Source organism: Apteryx rowi, unplaced genomic scaffold (genome assembly GCF_003343035.1).
Source record: "Apteryx rowi isolate R43461 unplaced genomic scaffold, aptRow1 scaffold_154, whole genome shotgun sequence".
Taxonomy (NCBI): Eukaryota; Metazoa; Chordata; class Aves; order Apterygiformes; family Apterygidae; genus Apteryx; species Apteryx rowi.
In genome coordinates this window covers 76,078-90,709 of record NW_020447797.1, presented here as the reverse complement: position 1 = coordinate 90,709, position 14,632 = coordinate 76,078, and the positions used below count along the sequence as shown (strand labels likewise).

Sequence of the window (14,632 nt, the reverse complement as noted above, 5' to 3'; positions counted from 1 at the left end):
AATGCAAAACAGATGCAGAGAGCAGCATCCCTTATAACGAAAGGTTGGGAACACAAACCTGTTTCTGCACAAGATTCAGAGAACAGCAGAAAGAGCAGGAAACTAAAGGGGAGGACATCACATTCACACTCACTCAGATGGCCACGGGCCAGGAAGAGGACGGAGACTGCAAGCCTTGCGGCTCTGCCACAGCTGTGTTCCAGCAAATGTCCTCTCGGTTGGCAAACRTAGCCCGGGAGCCCTCGCCGCCTGCCGCGAGTCACCGGCAGGGAGACGAACCGGCTCTTTGGGCAGAGGCTGAGCAGCCCGTCCCTGGGCAGGGCGCTCAGGGCAGGACACTTTCTGTCCTCTGAAGGACGAGCGCGCACAGGCGGCCCCTCACTAGCACATGGGCAGCAAACTRTTTCAAGGACTGGGGAGGAAGAGCTGCCTGATGAGCAGAGAGGAGAGGACACATGCGCTAGAGATGAGCCTGATGTGCAGGACTTTCTCTGTGTCCAGCTATCAGTCGCTCTTTGCTTGCACGCCCGCTCGCAGGGCAGATGGACACTCGCAGAGGACCAGCACGCCTGCTCCAGACCGAGCGCCCCTTTACCTTTTTATTTCCTCCTCCAGGGACGTGGCTGATGTTATCTAACGACCCAATTTTTGATTGCACCTTATCTTTGAAGTCCAGTTTCTCAGATTTCACCTCCACCTGGCCACCGCCTGGAAGAGAAGAGCACCACGGGGTTAGCTCCTGCCCCAGCGGGGGCGAGCTGGAGAGGAAGCGCTCGAGGCTGACCCGGCGCTCCGCGGCTGCTCAACTGAGGCACTGCTGAAGCCGAGCAGAGGGTCAGCACCAGGGAAACAGCAGCGAGAGGGACCCCTTGGTGATCTGGGGAACACAGGAGCCAGGGCAACTGGGAACCAGAGTACAGACTTTCCAAAGGATACAGTGCAGTATTCTCCCAAACACCAGCAGTTCCCACACATACTCCTAAATACTTCCCATTTACAGCAACATGTTGGCCCAAATGGGAGTGCTGCGGACCAGACTGGATCTTTCCCCTAGCCCAAGTGGTCAAGGGAACCGAAAAGGAGACGGCCACGCAGTGACAGAGCTGGGAACAGCATGCAGCTCTCCAGGGCTCGCTCTGATGCTCTGGTCACCGTCCCAAGGGTCTCCCCTCGCTCCCTGCACAACCCCAACCCCATCTCCACCCACACTCCGAGACACAGGCGGCGAGTGCCCGCAGACTAGCGCCCGGTGCCGCCRGATGCTGCAGAGCAGAACGGTACCTGGTTTGTGATGGATGTTGCCCAGGGAACCACATTTGGACGTCACGTGGCTCAGGTCGACCGGCTTGTAAACGATTTGCACCTGTCCGTACGAGAAAGGAGAAGGCAATGAGCTTGTTACCACCGCGGGCGGCCTGGGGAGGGGGAGGCACAACACCCACCGGCACCTGATCTGGATTCGAGGGAAAGGACAGCTTACACCCCAGTAAGATTAATAATACAAAAGAAACTGTCATCAGAAACGGGAGATCATTAATGCCCGTGTGCAGTAGCCTCTCTAACACGTCAGCATGCATAAGATCACCTCTCCACAGAGGGGGGGAGCAGAGGCAATTTTAAAGTGCTTAAGTGAGAGAGAAAGTGGAGTGGTAATTAATTAAGATTTGCATACACATCATCCAAAAGGAGGAGATATACCAGAGAGAAAACGTAAAAAATAAATACCTTTTCTGGTGTAAAACATAAAGCTTATGTCCACAAAAACTGAAAGAACAGAAATGATCAATGTGCACAGAACTTTAAAAGAGTGACCAAAATATGCATTTCTGAAAAATGCTGTAATGGAAATAAGGGTTAAAAAAAAAAAAAAAGGCAAAAGCAAAGTCTAAATATCTGGCAGGAGTTCACATAATATAAATTAAAATGGCAATTACAGCATACTGAACCACAATAGTATTTTATGGTATTACACTCTGTTTTTATTTGTTTTACACAGCACGTCTCTGCATAAGGGCTCCAGCAATTCCACTTAAACCACCAAATTCAAAGACCTGCCATGGTGCTGCAGCGCGTCTGGGCACGGGGCCGGGCAGCCGGCGGCCCCTCGCGCACCGAGAACCGGGTCACACGAGACACACACACACAAGGAACGGTTAACGTGGAGCTGTTTAGTGGTTACGTTAGCAGTTAAACACCACACTGGAAAACACCAACGACTGGAGTGGTCTGGCACCGTCAGGCGTGCCAGGGACGGCAAACCACAGCACATACACACCAGCAACACCAGGAGCAGGAAACGAGGGGGGAGAAAAACATCCCCGTATCCCCCAAAGTTACCTTGGACCCCAGTTTTGGACTCACACCTGAGCGTGTGAATCAGCTAGTGCTGTAGGTGAGCAGGCCTGGGCAGGAGAAATCAGACCGTCGATGCCTCCAAGTTAGTTCCTACTCCCTGGGAAGTGCCTGGCTCTCCATAACAGCCAAGGCTGGTGTGCTGCTCTCCCGAAGCTTGGAAAGGATGTGCCGGCACTAAGGGACCCTCTGCAAAGGAGGCAACTCCTCCGAGCAGCCAGGCAGCCCCCAGACCAGCGCGGCCGAAAGCTAGCTCAAAGGATTTGCCGTAGCCGCTGCTCTCCGTCGCACCTGAGCGCCCTGCTGTGATTCGGAGCCCTGAGACGATGGTGCGTCCTTCGCTTTTCGTGCTGGCCCCTGGTGCACCGGCCCCAGCAGTCGCAGGGACGCGTCAGCCTCACAGCCAGACGCTGAACGGTGGATGTGCACGCCAGTGAGGAACCTCCCCCCCTCCACCAGCGGTGCGCAGCGAGGAAAAGGGGGTGGGGGGACATAACGGCACATCACGTCCCTGGCACTCGGGCAGGCACCAGACCATGTGCAAAAGTCTGGTTCCTGCAGGTCTGACCTTGCCATCCCCTGGGCCTGTCCCCTGCAGTGACACAGGCTCAGTGTCACTGTCCCATCAGCATGGCGATGGTGCACGCAGGGCTGCCTTGGCTCTGATACGCATGCACACCAAGGGACACATTCGACAGAGAGAGGGGACAAAAGCAATCCTAGAATCTGGCAGCACATCGCAGAGACAGACATGAAGACAGGGTGGGGGAAAGATCACACATTTAACGTACTGGGCAGGAGGAGAGTTGAACTCAGTCGAAAGGCAGGAAACGAATCCCAGAAGGACAGAGCTGGCTGGTGCCCTGCAGCGTCCAGCAAATCCTAACCCCAACTGTGATCCCGGACAGGCTACGAGTGATTTGGGCACCGCTAGGATCCGGGACCTGAAGGGCCTCCCATTTCCAGAGCCATCAGCAATTACACTCTCTGCTCTCCTTCTGTTTTTTTTTTCCCCAGCTAGGACTCAATTAACTCTTGCCATCCTGCTGGGTAGTGGAGAAGGGTCCTCTATTTTAGCAAGGAAGGAAAAGGGGCACAGAGTTGTTTGCCTGGGAAATTAGTGCCAGAGACCTGGGGATCCTATCTCTTAGCATCAGCAATGTTTAGGTCAACTTTTGTCTAATCCATCTCCTTGACAAAGCATCCACTGGCATATAAAAAAAAAACAACACAAAAAACCAACCCCAGGTTACTGTAGCAACAGTTCATTTCCCCAGAAGCAGCAATGACTGGGCAGGCACTCGCTGCTGAAACGGTCGCAGAGGATTAAGACGTGACTGCCATCAAACCCCAGCGGTTTGTTGTTGCTCCTCTACCCGAGAAGCCCCCAAGCCCAGCTCTGCCGCCAGGACAGCCCGGGGGGCCGTGCTCCAGCCCCGTCGACATACGGCTTTGCTCCGAGCGCCCGCACCCCGAGCTACGTGCTGCTCTTCGTGCCAAAGCAGCCAGGCAGCGATCACACGATTTGCTTTGCTAGGAGAGCCTGGGGAGGGACGACAATCTCCAGCCAAAAACCCAGCTAATTTTTAACCCACTGCAGCCACTGCAGCTGCGAATGCTTGCCCATAGCGTGAGCTCCCAGGGGAGAAAAGGATGAGCTCACCGTCCCGTGCCGAAGCTAATTACCAGCCACGACACAGATGACGCGGGAGGAATGCTAACCCCTGGCATAACAAGTGGTGGGATCCACCACGCACCAGGCAGTCCAGCCAGAAGCAGTGCAGGACCCCGGGGTAAGAAACAGCAAAACCAGTAGGGAACTTGCTTCACGGAGGCTGAGACCTCTGCAAAGCAGCTCTCAGGCCCATAAGTGAATTCAAAATGGCATCAAATGTAAGATGGACGCTGCAAACCCAGTTATGTCCCAATGCTTACATGCCAGGCCCTCTGCAGCGCTCAGTTTCTCAGAGAGGGCATCCACAGAGATCAAAAACAGCACAAAGAAAATCCATTGGGAATATCTGAGGGACACCAGACAGCTTCCTCAGATGGCTGCAGACTGGACAACCACAGGACCTGTTACTCGGTCGCGCTGTTTGGGGTCTCAGTGATGCCCTTGCCTTAGTCCGTCATCTTTCCTGGACTAAACTCTGCCTCCAGAGAGACTGGTGTAAGTCCACCAATCCCTGTGGAGCTTCTCCAGGTTTCTGGCACGGTAACTGAGAGCTTAGTCTGGCTATTCATCTGGGAATGACTGCAAATGCCTGTGTTCAAATCAATTAACTCAATATTACTTTAGGCTCAGCCTCCATGGGCACTGCCTAACACACACTGGACACATTCATTAGCAAGGAGAAGCCTCTTATTTACATTGATCATACTTGCCTGATGGAATAGGCAGGAACCTGGGCTTTCACAGGCTGCGCAGTGTCATGTGCAGTTCAGCAGCACATAAAGCAACGAGGCCTGCATTTGCTTATGAATCTATCCATCTACAGCATCAGCAACTACGTCACTGTCTGCGAGAGGCAATCCGTCCTGCAGACAATGAGGCACTGAGCCTTCCAGGTAGCGTAAAACCTTCGGGTTAACGGGATGTTTTGTTACAGACATGGTTTCTACAGGGGGTCAGTTAGTTCAGTCCATGTAAGACATGTACAGGACTTGTTAGGGTTCATCTAACCATGTCTTCTGGGTTAACGGGGTTAAATGACAGCACGCCACCAATAGCTATCTGACGGCAGTGTCGCTGCAGATAGCATTGGCGGTTTAGTGTATACAACATGCCACTCATGAGAAGAACTGTTATAGTGCATTGAAAGTGTGAAGGTACTCACACTGCCTCCTCCCGGGATGTGTTTGATATTATCCTTTGAGCCACACCTGGATTGAACGCTGCTAAAGTCCAACTTCTTATTAACAATCTGCACCTTTGGTAGCCAGAAAAGAGTCATTGCACGTCACCAATAGCTATCTGACGGCAGGGTCGCTGCAGATAGCATTGGCAGTTTAGTGAATACAACATGCCACTTATTATAAGAACTATTATAGTGCATTGAAAGTGTGAAGGTACTCACACTGCCTCCTCCCGGGATGTGTTTGATATTATCCTTTGAGCCACACTTGGATTGAACGCTGCTAAAGTCCAGCTTCTTATTAATAATCTGCACCTTTGGTAGCCAGAAAAGAGTGTGAGAAACAACATGACCATCTGCAGCTCGACCATGTGTTATATAACTAAAACCAGGAACCTGCCTTCCAATGCCAAGGGCAAAGGATAATCTCTCACTTGCTGCGTGGATTTGTCTATTCGCGGGTTGGAAACTGAAGACAGAGGTGGGCAGGTTATACTAGAGGTTGGATGCATATGGCTGGTTCCAGGAAAGCAGCCCTGGTTTCCAAGCCGGGAACACTAGCTGGAAAGCCAGCCACCCACGTTTTCTTTTGCTGCACAAAAAGAGGAACGTGCTGGGCAACAAGTGGGCTGGAAGGCACCCGTGCTCTGAGGCTCAGGTTCTGCAGAGCTGCACCGCTGAGCTGGTGGATTGGGAGGAAGGACGGTACTGAGAGAAAAACGCCCGCCCAGCCCCATGCCCTGTGCAGGGCAGCCTGCTCCCTCTCTAGGACGGAAATACTGCAGCCTCACTTTTCAGCAGCTCGAGCAAGCTGAGAAACAGCAAATGGGTGTAGCTGGCCCGGGCAGCAGACGAGAGAGCAGGACTTGCATGTCCAGCTTGGTCTGAGGGAGGATGCCTGAGCTCTGCATCCTGCAGGGCTCAAACTCCCTCTACAGTTACAAAGTGAAAAAGCAAATGCGACCCGGTCCCACGCCTGCAGTTTTCTGAAGTCCCATACAGATGAGATGAAAGGGGCAGCATAGACCAAACCCCAAATGCAGCTGCTCTACGGCATATTCCCAGCTCTGCCTTGGGTGGGAGAGAGGCTGGAAAGGGCTTGGTACCATGCGGGAAACACGTGCCCACAGGCACCATGCTAACCTCACTCTCCAGCCCCGGGGTCTGCCCATCCTCTCCACACACAGATTTTTGTACTAATGCAGCTCTTTCCATTTAGGGTTTGCTTTGCAGTTTGGGGTTTTACAAGGCCAACTACGCTGCAGTGACCCCATGCGTGGGAGCAGCTATCCCAAATGAGAAGTGCCATAGATGAATATAATCCTTGCTCCTTCCCCTACAAGGACTGGATTGGCTTTAAGACCTACGCAGGTATAAACCAGAGGCAAATGGAGGTAAAAACCAGCATGCATGCAAGACCCGTGTTCCCTTAAGAGAAAGCTTGTCCGAAGCATAACCCTCACGAGAGGGAAAGAGACACAGCATCCTGCAAGGGAGCAGCATCACATCACACTGCACACGCAGTCCCTGGGTGACAGTGTCCTCGAAGGCGGCTGGGCAGGCAGCCTCGCTCTGCGTCAGCAGCGTCGCTGGCCTGCCGCTGCTGCAAGGACGGCTCCTCGCCGTACCCTGGTTTGTTAGCATCAGGAGCACAAAGGCTGACACATGCTTCCAATGTCATTTTTCAATCTCAGAGCAACTAATCCTGCAAACCAGGACACAGCTCAGCTAGCCCAGGCTTTTCAGGAGCAGTCCTTAGTGATTCAGCAGTAGCTAAAATACTCAGGCAATGCGGAGAAATCGGAAGAGATGCGGCCTGGCTAACTCCGGGCTCATGTGCCCTATGGACCTTCTCTTCCTGAGGTTGGGGTCTGAAATCTGGGTGGAGAGAGCAGGCTCCAGCCCCATCCTCCAGCGACCCTGAAATCAAACCTCTGTGATCAGCCACTTCCGCTCCAGCTGCACCCATTCTGCTAAGAGCAGCCTCGTGCCCTACAAAATCCCCAGCAGAGCACCCTGCCATTCTCCCCTGCAAAGAGCAATGAATTGTCCCAAATTCAGCTGTTCTTACTCTTTCAGTGACAACAATAAACGACATGTTGACTGAGAGAGAAGCTGATGGAGAAAAAAGCTCATAAAAGCTGGATTAAAAAGAACGAGCAAACGAGTTTAACCGATTTACAGTAAACGGAAGGGTTCCTTCTAAAATCCTTGAACAGCAGTGTTTTGATGGGCAGGCAGGAATAACTTAGGCCTTGGGCTGAGCAGGCAGGAGGGCCAAGGTCCCGGGACACAGATGGCTGGAAGGACACGCACTGCTCTGCTCTGCACGGCCAAGGGACAGAGCAGCCCTGCCCAGACTGCAGAGCCGCCCCCTGCGTTGCAGCACAAGGCAAAACGTGCACTGTCCTGTATATCACCAGCCTCAGCAAAAACTGCACATAAAGAAACGGAAAAGCACACTGGTATTTAAGATGGTGAACAGAAGCCATCTCAAAGCCTCCCCCCATGCCAAAGTCTCATATTCAGAGCCACCGAGTTACCTAGTCACATTAAATGGCATGCACCGCTTTCAGAGGAGATTCTTCACACCCCTGCGGCACTAGCAGCCCCAGAGCAAGGTCTGCAAGCCAGCGATGCCCTCCCGGGGCAGGCAAGCACAAGCACACAGGGACTCCTGACTGGCCACCAAATGTGCAATCCTGTCACTTAACATCTCTGTAAGAGCCACCTGGCCTTCACCAGTCAGAGCAACCAGGCACTTCTCCAGGGACACGACTCCATCCATGCAGCAAGGAGGATTTTATAAAAGGATAGGTCCACACAGTGCAACGGAGCACTGCAGAGATGTCTGGACAACGCTGAGCCGTGGAGCTGTGTAACCACACGATGCTGCTCTTGGGGGTGCACAGATGCATTCGTTCACACCACTGCCTTACCCAGCTCTAGGTCTCTTGTCACCCATGGCTTTGCAAATCCCTTCTCCCTTGGCATTGCAAAACTTTAGACTTCAGCTGCTCTCTCTAACACAAAACCCTCATTCCCAAGCACTTGGAGTACAGAATTCACTTTCCTGCTCATAAAACAGGCTCCTCAGCAATGAAAAGCAGTGGTGGTGGTTGAAAGGACAACAGTGCCACCACTTTTGGACACGCCACACTTTCTATCACGTTGCAATACAGGGGAAGTTCCTGAATGCAGAATGCAATCCAAAACCTGGCTGACAGAGCTGGAGCTCAAATCCCAATGCTTTGAAAAACTGCTCAGTGTCTGCACTGTTTCCCTCATCAGACCTGAAGCTGAGTTCAATCCCAGCCATGCATGTGGTGGCAGCGGGGCTGGGATCACCCTCAGAGGCCAGGCTGGCACCAGGAGAAGAGGAGCCGAACAGAAATCCTCCCGGACTGAAGGGGTTTTGGTCTCTGTGCAGGCCGTATTTTCAGGGAAACCCAGCAAGCCCAAAGCTCCTTACCCTTGGGGGAAATGCCAGAGGCCTGCAGGTCTCCTAGGTGTGATTCAGCTATCCCGAGTGCCGAGCCTGGGACCCCCGTGGGGAGGAGACCATCCTGTCTGCTCTCTAGTGAAGAAACGGAGGCAGCACTGAAGTGACTGCTCCACACCACGCAGCAGGATTCAGAAGCACAGCCCTGATCCTGCGACTCTTTAGGGCTGCAGGTCACTACGTGCTCTCCCTAACCGGATACCGCGGGGGAATGTCATTTCCCTAGCGGCAAGCCCCAGGCAGCGCACACTTTGAGCTAACATCCCATGAAAGCCATGGCACAAGCACTCTGCAACCCTGGCCTCCTCTTTGCGGGAGAGCTGTATTGCACCTTCTAAGCCAGGCAGGCAATTTCAGGACAAGCACCCAACCCAACCAGCCCCAAAATCTCCAAAACCAGCAGCAGACCGGAGATCAGCTGAACCCGAGTTGCCCACCGCTGTATCTCTGTCGCCAGCTGGGCTGCTGCTGCTGCTGCAGGCAGAGCACCAAGCACCCACTGTCCCTGCAGGTCCCTGGAAAGCAGAGTCCACATTTACCTTGCCACCTCCAGGCTGGTGCTTCAGGTTTTCAGTTGAGCCAATTTTGGACTTGACGTTTTTCAGGTCAGGCATGGGGGCAGCTGATGGCTGGATGCGGCTCTTGGCAGAGGCAGGAGATTTTGGTGGTGTACGAACCACCGCTACCTTCTTGGGCTCCCTGGCCGGCGGGGTGGGCAGAGAAGGAGTGCGGGAACGGCTGCCTGGAGTCCCCGGGGAGCCGGGACTGCTGTAACCGCTTCTGTCTCCAGACTTTGGCTGCTCACCTGAAGGTTGCGGACACACGGGGGTAAGCACAGGACAAGCAGCTCCTTCCCCACTCACTGCCTGACTTCATGGGGTTGATCTGTCTGCTGCCAGGACCCACCCGCTACTCCCAGAGCAGACCACCAGCGAGGGGGAATAGAGAGGCTAAAACACCATGGCTGCAGGCACCACCGCGGCTGCTGCAACCCGCCAGCAGTGCGCGGCACACCAGCCACGTCTTATACCTTCCCCAAGTATCTGCTGGTCCTTGCTGTCAGAAACATGGTGCTGGGCTAGACAGGGTTTGGTCTGACCCAGGTTGCCCTCCTGTGCCTGAGACCTTCCCAGTGTCACCTAGGAAAAGCCAACGGCTGAGCCAAGACTGGAGCCTAGACATCAAGGAGTCCAGCCCGCTGCTGCAGCTGCTGGCCCACATGGTTTCTTTACAAGCCCATCGGTGAGCCGAGCCAGTCATTACCCACTCTASAAAACAGCTCTCCCTGCGGTCAGGCAGCCCTGCGAGCAGCGCTGGGATCCGGGGTGTGGGGAAGAAAAAGGTTCACACTGCTGTGCTGCTGCAGGCAACGCAAGGGGGGCAGCACGCTGGCAAACTGCACTTGTCTTCTACTTCCGTTTGAAACAAAAACCGGTTAAAAGCAGTTTCTTTGTATCCCAGCAGGAAGATCGTCTTCGGTGTCCGGATCATCAGGAAGATTCCCCACCCCGGAGAGACATTAGTACRCGCGACAAAATGCAGACAAAAGGCATTCAAACAAAACCACTTTTCTGTAAGAAATTTCAAAAGACGTTTACAAAAACTGGTATTTTAGGAAATCAAATAAAGCTCGGATTACTGAGCAGCTTAGGACTGTTCCCAGGCTAAAAACAATTGGGAAAAAAAAAAAATCGTAAACATTTACCTTTCTCAGACTTTGCTGCTGCAGGAGGTGTTTTTTTCTGCTCCTTTCTGCCTGTTTAATGAATGAAAAAGATGCTTAAGCATAATWAAGCTGAAAACTTAATTGATTTAAGGTTTTATGAAGCTCTGTTAAGTACCAAAAATATATATACTCAGTGAAATGCACTGTTTTAATGGAAATTCACAATGCCTGATGCTTTCTGGGGGCTTATGCTTTGAGAATAATGAACTAATCCCTATTCCTGCAATCGAGTAATTGATCCTCTTGCCCCTGGTCTTTCTGAAATATCATCAAGAGAAAAGGAACAGATGGATTTTAAAAAATTGAGTTGACTAAATCTTCCAAATTGGAGGAAATCCCAAAGGGATAAAGCAAGTGCCCTCTCCTACGCCCTGGCAACGATACGAATGGAGCAGGCAAAGCAGCATCCAGCGATGCTCAGCCAGGAGAAACGGTCCCTCGCTCCGCACTCACAGTCCCGCGACGCGGCTGAGCAGCTCCGGGTCAGCAGGCAGACTCAACCCGCCGTACCCTCCTGGCTGTGCCCCTGCCCAGCCTGCGCTCCGGCAAACTTATTCTCCACCCAGCACCACCGAAGCAGAGCCGCTACACCGAGGGACACCACGGCTGCTGCACACCRTTCTCGCCATCACCTACCGGAGCTGGGAGGCGTCTTGGGGGCCGTGGGTGTCTTTGCCGGGATGCGTGTGGCATTGGCCGAGTTCCTCTGAGCCTGCCCCGCTGCAGACCGCGGCGTGGCCGTCTTCGTGCCACCTCTCATCTCTGGGCCCTGGGGACGCAAGGAGGAAGGCCGATGCAGGGGGGATCTGCCCAGAGATGGGCTCTCACCCCTCATGTATCAGATCCGAGCGAGACCCCCTGCTTCCTCCCTCAATGGCCCACAGGAGCTCCCACGGGTTTCCTCAAACGCAGCCACCCACRATGCGCCTGTCCACACCCCGTCTCCCATCAACGGCGCCTGCCACGACCACAGCATGGGCACTCCCRGGCTGGCAGAGCGGCTGTGGTGTTTTCCCCTGCAAGCTCCTAGCTACGTTATTTGTTGCACACTCAAATCTGGTTAAAAAGCAAGTTCAGCTCCTTTGCCTGTTCCCTGAATTTTGGCATTTTGTTTCCCGTTTCACTAAAATTCTGTACAGAAGATAGATCCAGCCACTGTTTCCACACTACAGGCTCCATTCAGGAGGACAGAACCAAACTCCAAACGCTGAGAAACATCTCCTCTGTCCCCACCTGTAATACACTAATGTAACACGTAAAAAATCTGGAACAGTGTGTAAATAGGAATATGCTATTTATTGTCTTCTGATYCTGCAGAAAAGCCTCCACAAATCTGTAAAATAACATGTCCTCTTTCTAGWGCTGGTCTGTGTATGAAAACTCATGAAAAACAAGCAAGTGAAAAGTTAAAAGCTGACTGGTCCCAAGGCAGCAGGGAACCAGAGCAGAGCCATCACAACCCTTAGCACGGTACAACCATAACCTATTATTTGAGACCTGCAATCTCTGCTCTCTCCTGTACTACCAGTGTATTTGTATGACTAAACACCATGAAGAGACGCTCCAAGCCACTTCTTACAGTACAGAACTAGCCACAGATGTGTGTGCATTTCCTATTCCCTGTGTAGCGCCTGGCAGATCTGGCTCCAGCACACTTCCTATACATCTGCCGTTTCCAGCCAAAGCTACGCCAATGCACCCATAAAACACAGCGTAAAGCTGCAGAACAAAGAAGAGCACAAAAGAGCACAAAGGGACCTGGAAATGCTTCAGAGAGACAAAAATAACACCCTGGAGCACATGAGAGAAGKTTTTTTTGCTTTAATGCAGAGCAAGGCGCCTATGTGCTGGTGAGAATGACCCAACTGCTCCAAACACCAAAACCAGAGCCGAGACCGGCCACGGCCACTGGAGATGGCTGGTGTCAGGAGAAGCAAATCCTGCCSTCTCAGCTAAAGGGGACGTGGAGAGCCTGGCCCAGCCAAACGCTGTCAGACCTGTTGGGAATGCCTTAAGCTATTCTTCAAGGCTGCTTTCTCTCTTTTGCATCCCATTTCCTTACCTTGGCTTTGGTTTCCTGTGTTCCGGTACTGGCGGGTCGGGATGTGACAGAAGAGGCTCGTTTAGAGGTGGAAGCAGGGCTGGAGGGTGTTTTCGAAGGGGTTGTGCTAGAGGAGGTGTGTCGTTGGGGGGGGATGGAGGGTCTATCGCCTGGGGGGTTGGCAGTGGAAGGTGAGGATTTCTTAAACATGGAAACGAAATAAAATCGCAACAAAAAAAATCAGTATGGGAGGGAAGCAGAAGGGGATCACAGACATCAAATAAGATTAGAAGGTGCAATACAGGAGAGGTGACAGCTCGAATCGCCCCCTCACTGCAGCACAGAGCTAGGCAAAGGCCAGGGGCATTGCCAGGGTCCCATGGCTGCACCGCAGGTACAGGGTAGCTTGGCTCTGTACCTCCCGCAGAGGAGAAACACCTGAGCCCCTTTTCGCCTGCCCCTGCCACTGCCCTCCACATCAGTAGCACATTTTACCACCCAAACTGTTACATTTACCCCCAAACCACTGGCAAAATTGCTGTAAGGTTCCCATGCCCACACCAGGTAGGGCGTTATCAATACCTGCATCTCAGGGAGACGCAGATGACCACTTCCAGGTCTGTCAACCCCATCACACGTGCTTTATCAATAATGGCTTGTGGGTTTTTATCTAGACAGTTGCTTGGTATCACATAAAACGCCTAGCCTGATACAACCCTACCAAACTTCCTTAGAGAATGAAATGGGTTTTGCAAGACCCAATTTCACATTGTTTGGGAATAAATATATTCCTCACCTTCAATTCTTTACCCACTGAATTGTCTACCAGCTTGTCCATTACCTTCCCCAGGCAGTAGCCAGGCTAACAGTCAGCTGAACTACACCTCCTCCAAAACAGCGGTGTGACAAGTACCTGTCAAACTTCTGGAATTTACCCACTATTAAACTCTGCTTCTCACTCAGAATACAGCACCTGCTAGGCCTAGGCTACTTCATTTAATTTTTTAATGACATATCTTACTCTTTTCACCATTACGGTGCTTGTTCCATATACAGCCCATTACAGTTCTGAGTTTGCTTTCACACCAGTTTGCCCCGGGAAAGCCAGCCTGCTGCTTTCCAGTCTTGGGCTGAGAAAGTGTTTTCTCTAACCACCCACACAACCCCATGAGCCACAAGTTTGTTTTAGACTTGATTCACCTCCTTCCCCTCAAAAATCACTGTGGATTGCACCATCCAAACTGGGGTGAGGGAAGACAAAAATAAAAACGCTCTTGAAGGAAAGAATGGAGAATGAGGATAATGGCAAGGCTTCCTAAGAGACACGACCGTAGTTCGGGAGAGCGGGAGGGAGTCAGGAACCTGGACAGCACTTAGTGGGTTGATGGCACCTCTGGCTTTATTCGTTAGCTTACCTTGGGTTTCTTCTCCTCAGCCTCAGCCCCTTCCTTGTCTTTGCTGTCAATACGAGCTGACGAATGGAAACACACACAGTTACAATGAATTCCAGACAGCTGTTAGTGCCTGTGCTACAGTAATGCGTATGCTGAGTGGGCTTTCCTGCTCTCGTTTAAATTAAATACTGTTCTTAAAAATAATAAATATTACAAAGTCACTTATTTCTTGTAGAAATACTTCCACCTCTTAAGCATTTTCTTTCTGGGTTAACAGATTATCCTGTGCATAGGCAACAGTGCATTAGTCCTTGCTGGATCATTGGATGCGCAGAACAAGCTCTGTATGAGACCATTTGGCCCAGATTTGTATCCAGTTCTAGTAGCAAATATTTAGTTTAGCAAAGAACAGCTCCCTTCAGGCCTAAACATGAGTCTCCCTCTCTAAAACAAACACCCATTTGGTCCTAATGACCACATATATAAAGACTAAAATTGAAGGATGCCTCCATCCTACCAGCACCAAGTTGCCTACGGTATCATTTAAAGTTGTTCAGTGTGTTACAGCTTGCAAAGCACTTTTCTTCACAGCAGCTGTCACTTCCCATCTCTCCCAACGCACTGCTTTCTGCCTCCCCAGCAGACAGCGTACCTTTGATTTGGGTCGGGCCCCACAGGGTCTTAAGAGTTTTAGCTGTCCTCCTGCTCAATTCCTACCAAGCATACAGCGACTCTCACCATATTGCACTGTTTTGCCCCATT

The 14,632-nt window shown here is 52.0% G+C and overlaps 1 protein-coding gene across 11 annotated transcripts in view; it reads right to left on the bottom strand.

Moving 5' to 3' along the window:
• MAPT (microtubule associated protein tau) overlaps positions 1-14,632 on the bottom strand; it is a 48,186-nt gene that overhangs the window by 2,307 nt on the left and 31,247 nt on the right. For 3 of the 11 annotated variants that reach the window (XM_026059220.1, XM_026059219.1, XM_026059218.1), the window contains exons 6-14: positions 13,892-13,947; positions 12,498-12,677; positions 11,072-11,204; positions 10,415-10,465; positions 9,249-9,514; positions 5,430-5,522; positions 5,190-5,282; positions 1,282-1,363; positions 596-708 (exon numbers count right to left, since the gene is read on the bottom strand). In XM_026059220.1, the coding sequence (XP_025915005.1) occupies positions 596-708; positions 1,282-1,363; positions 5,190-5,282; positions 5,430-5,522; positions 9,249-9,514; positions 10,415-10,465; positions 11,072-11,204; positions 12,498-12,677; positions 13,892-13,947 (1,067 nt within the window). Of the gene's footprint in view, positions 1-595; positions 709-1,281; positions 1,364-1,725; positions 1,765-4,737; positions 4,891-5,189; positions 5,342-5,429; positions 5,523-9,248; positions 9,515-10,414; positions 10,466-11,071; positions 11,205-12,497; positions 12,678-13,891; positions 13,948-14,632 lie in introns of those variants that run through there. The other 8 variants (XM_026059221.1, XM_026059223.1, XM_026059227.1 and 5 more) reach the window with 8 other exon arrangements.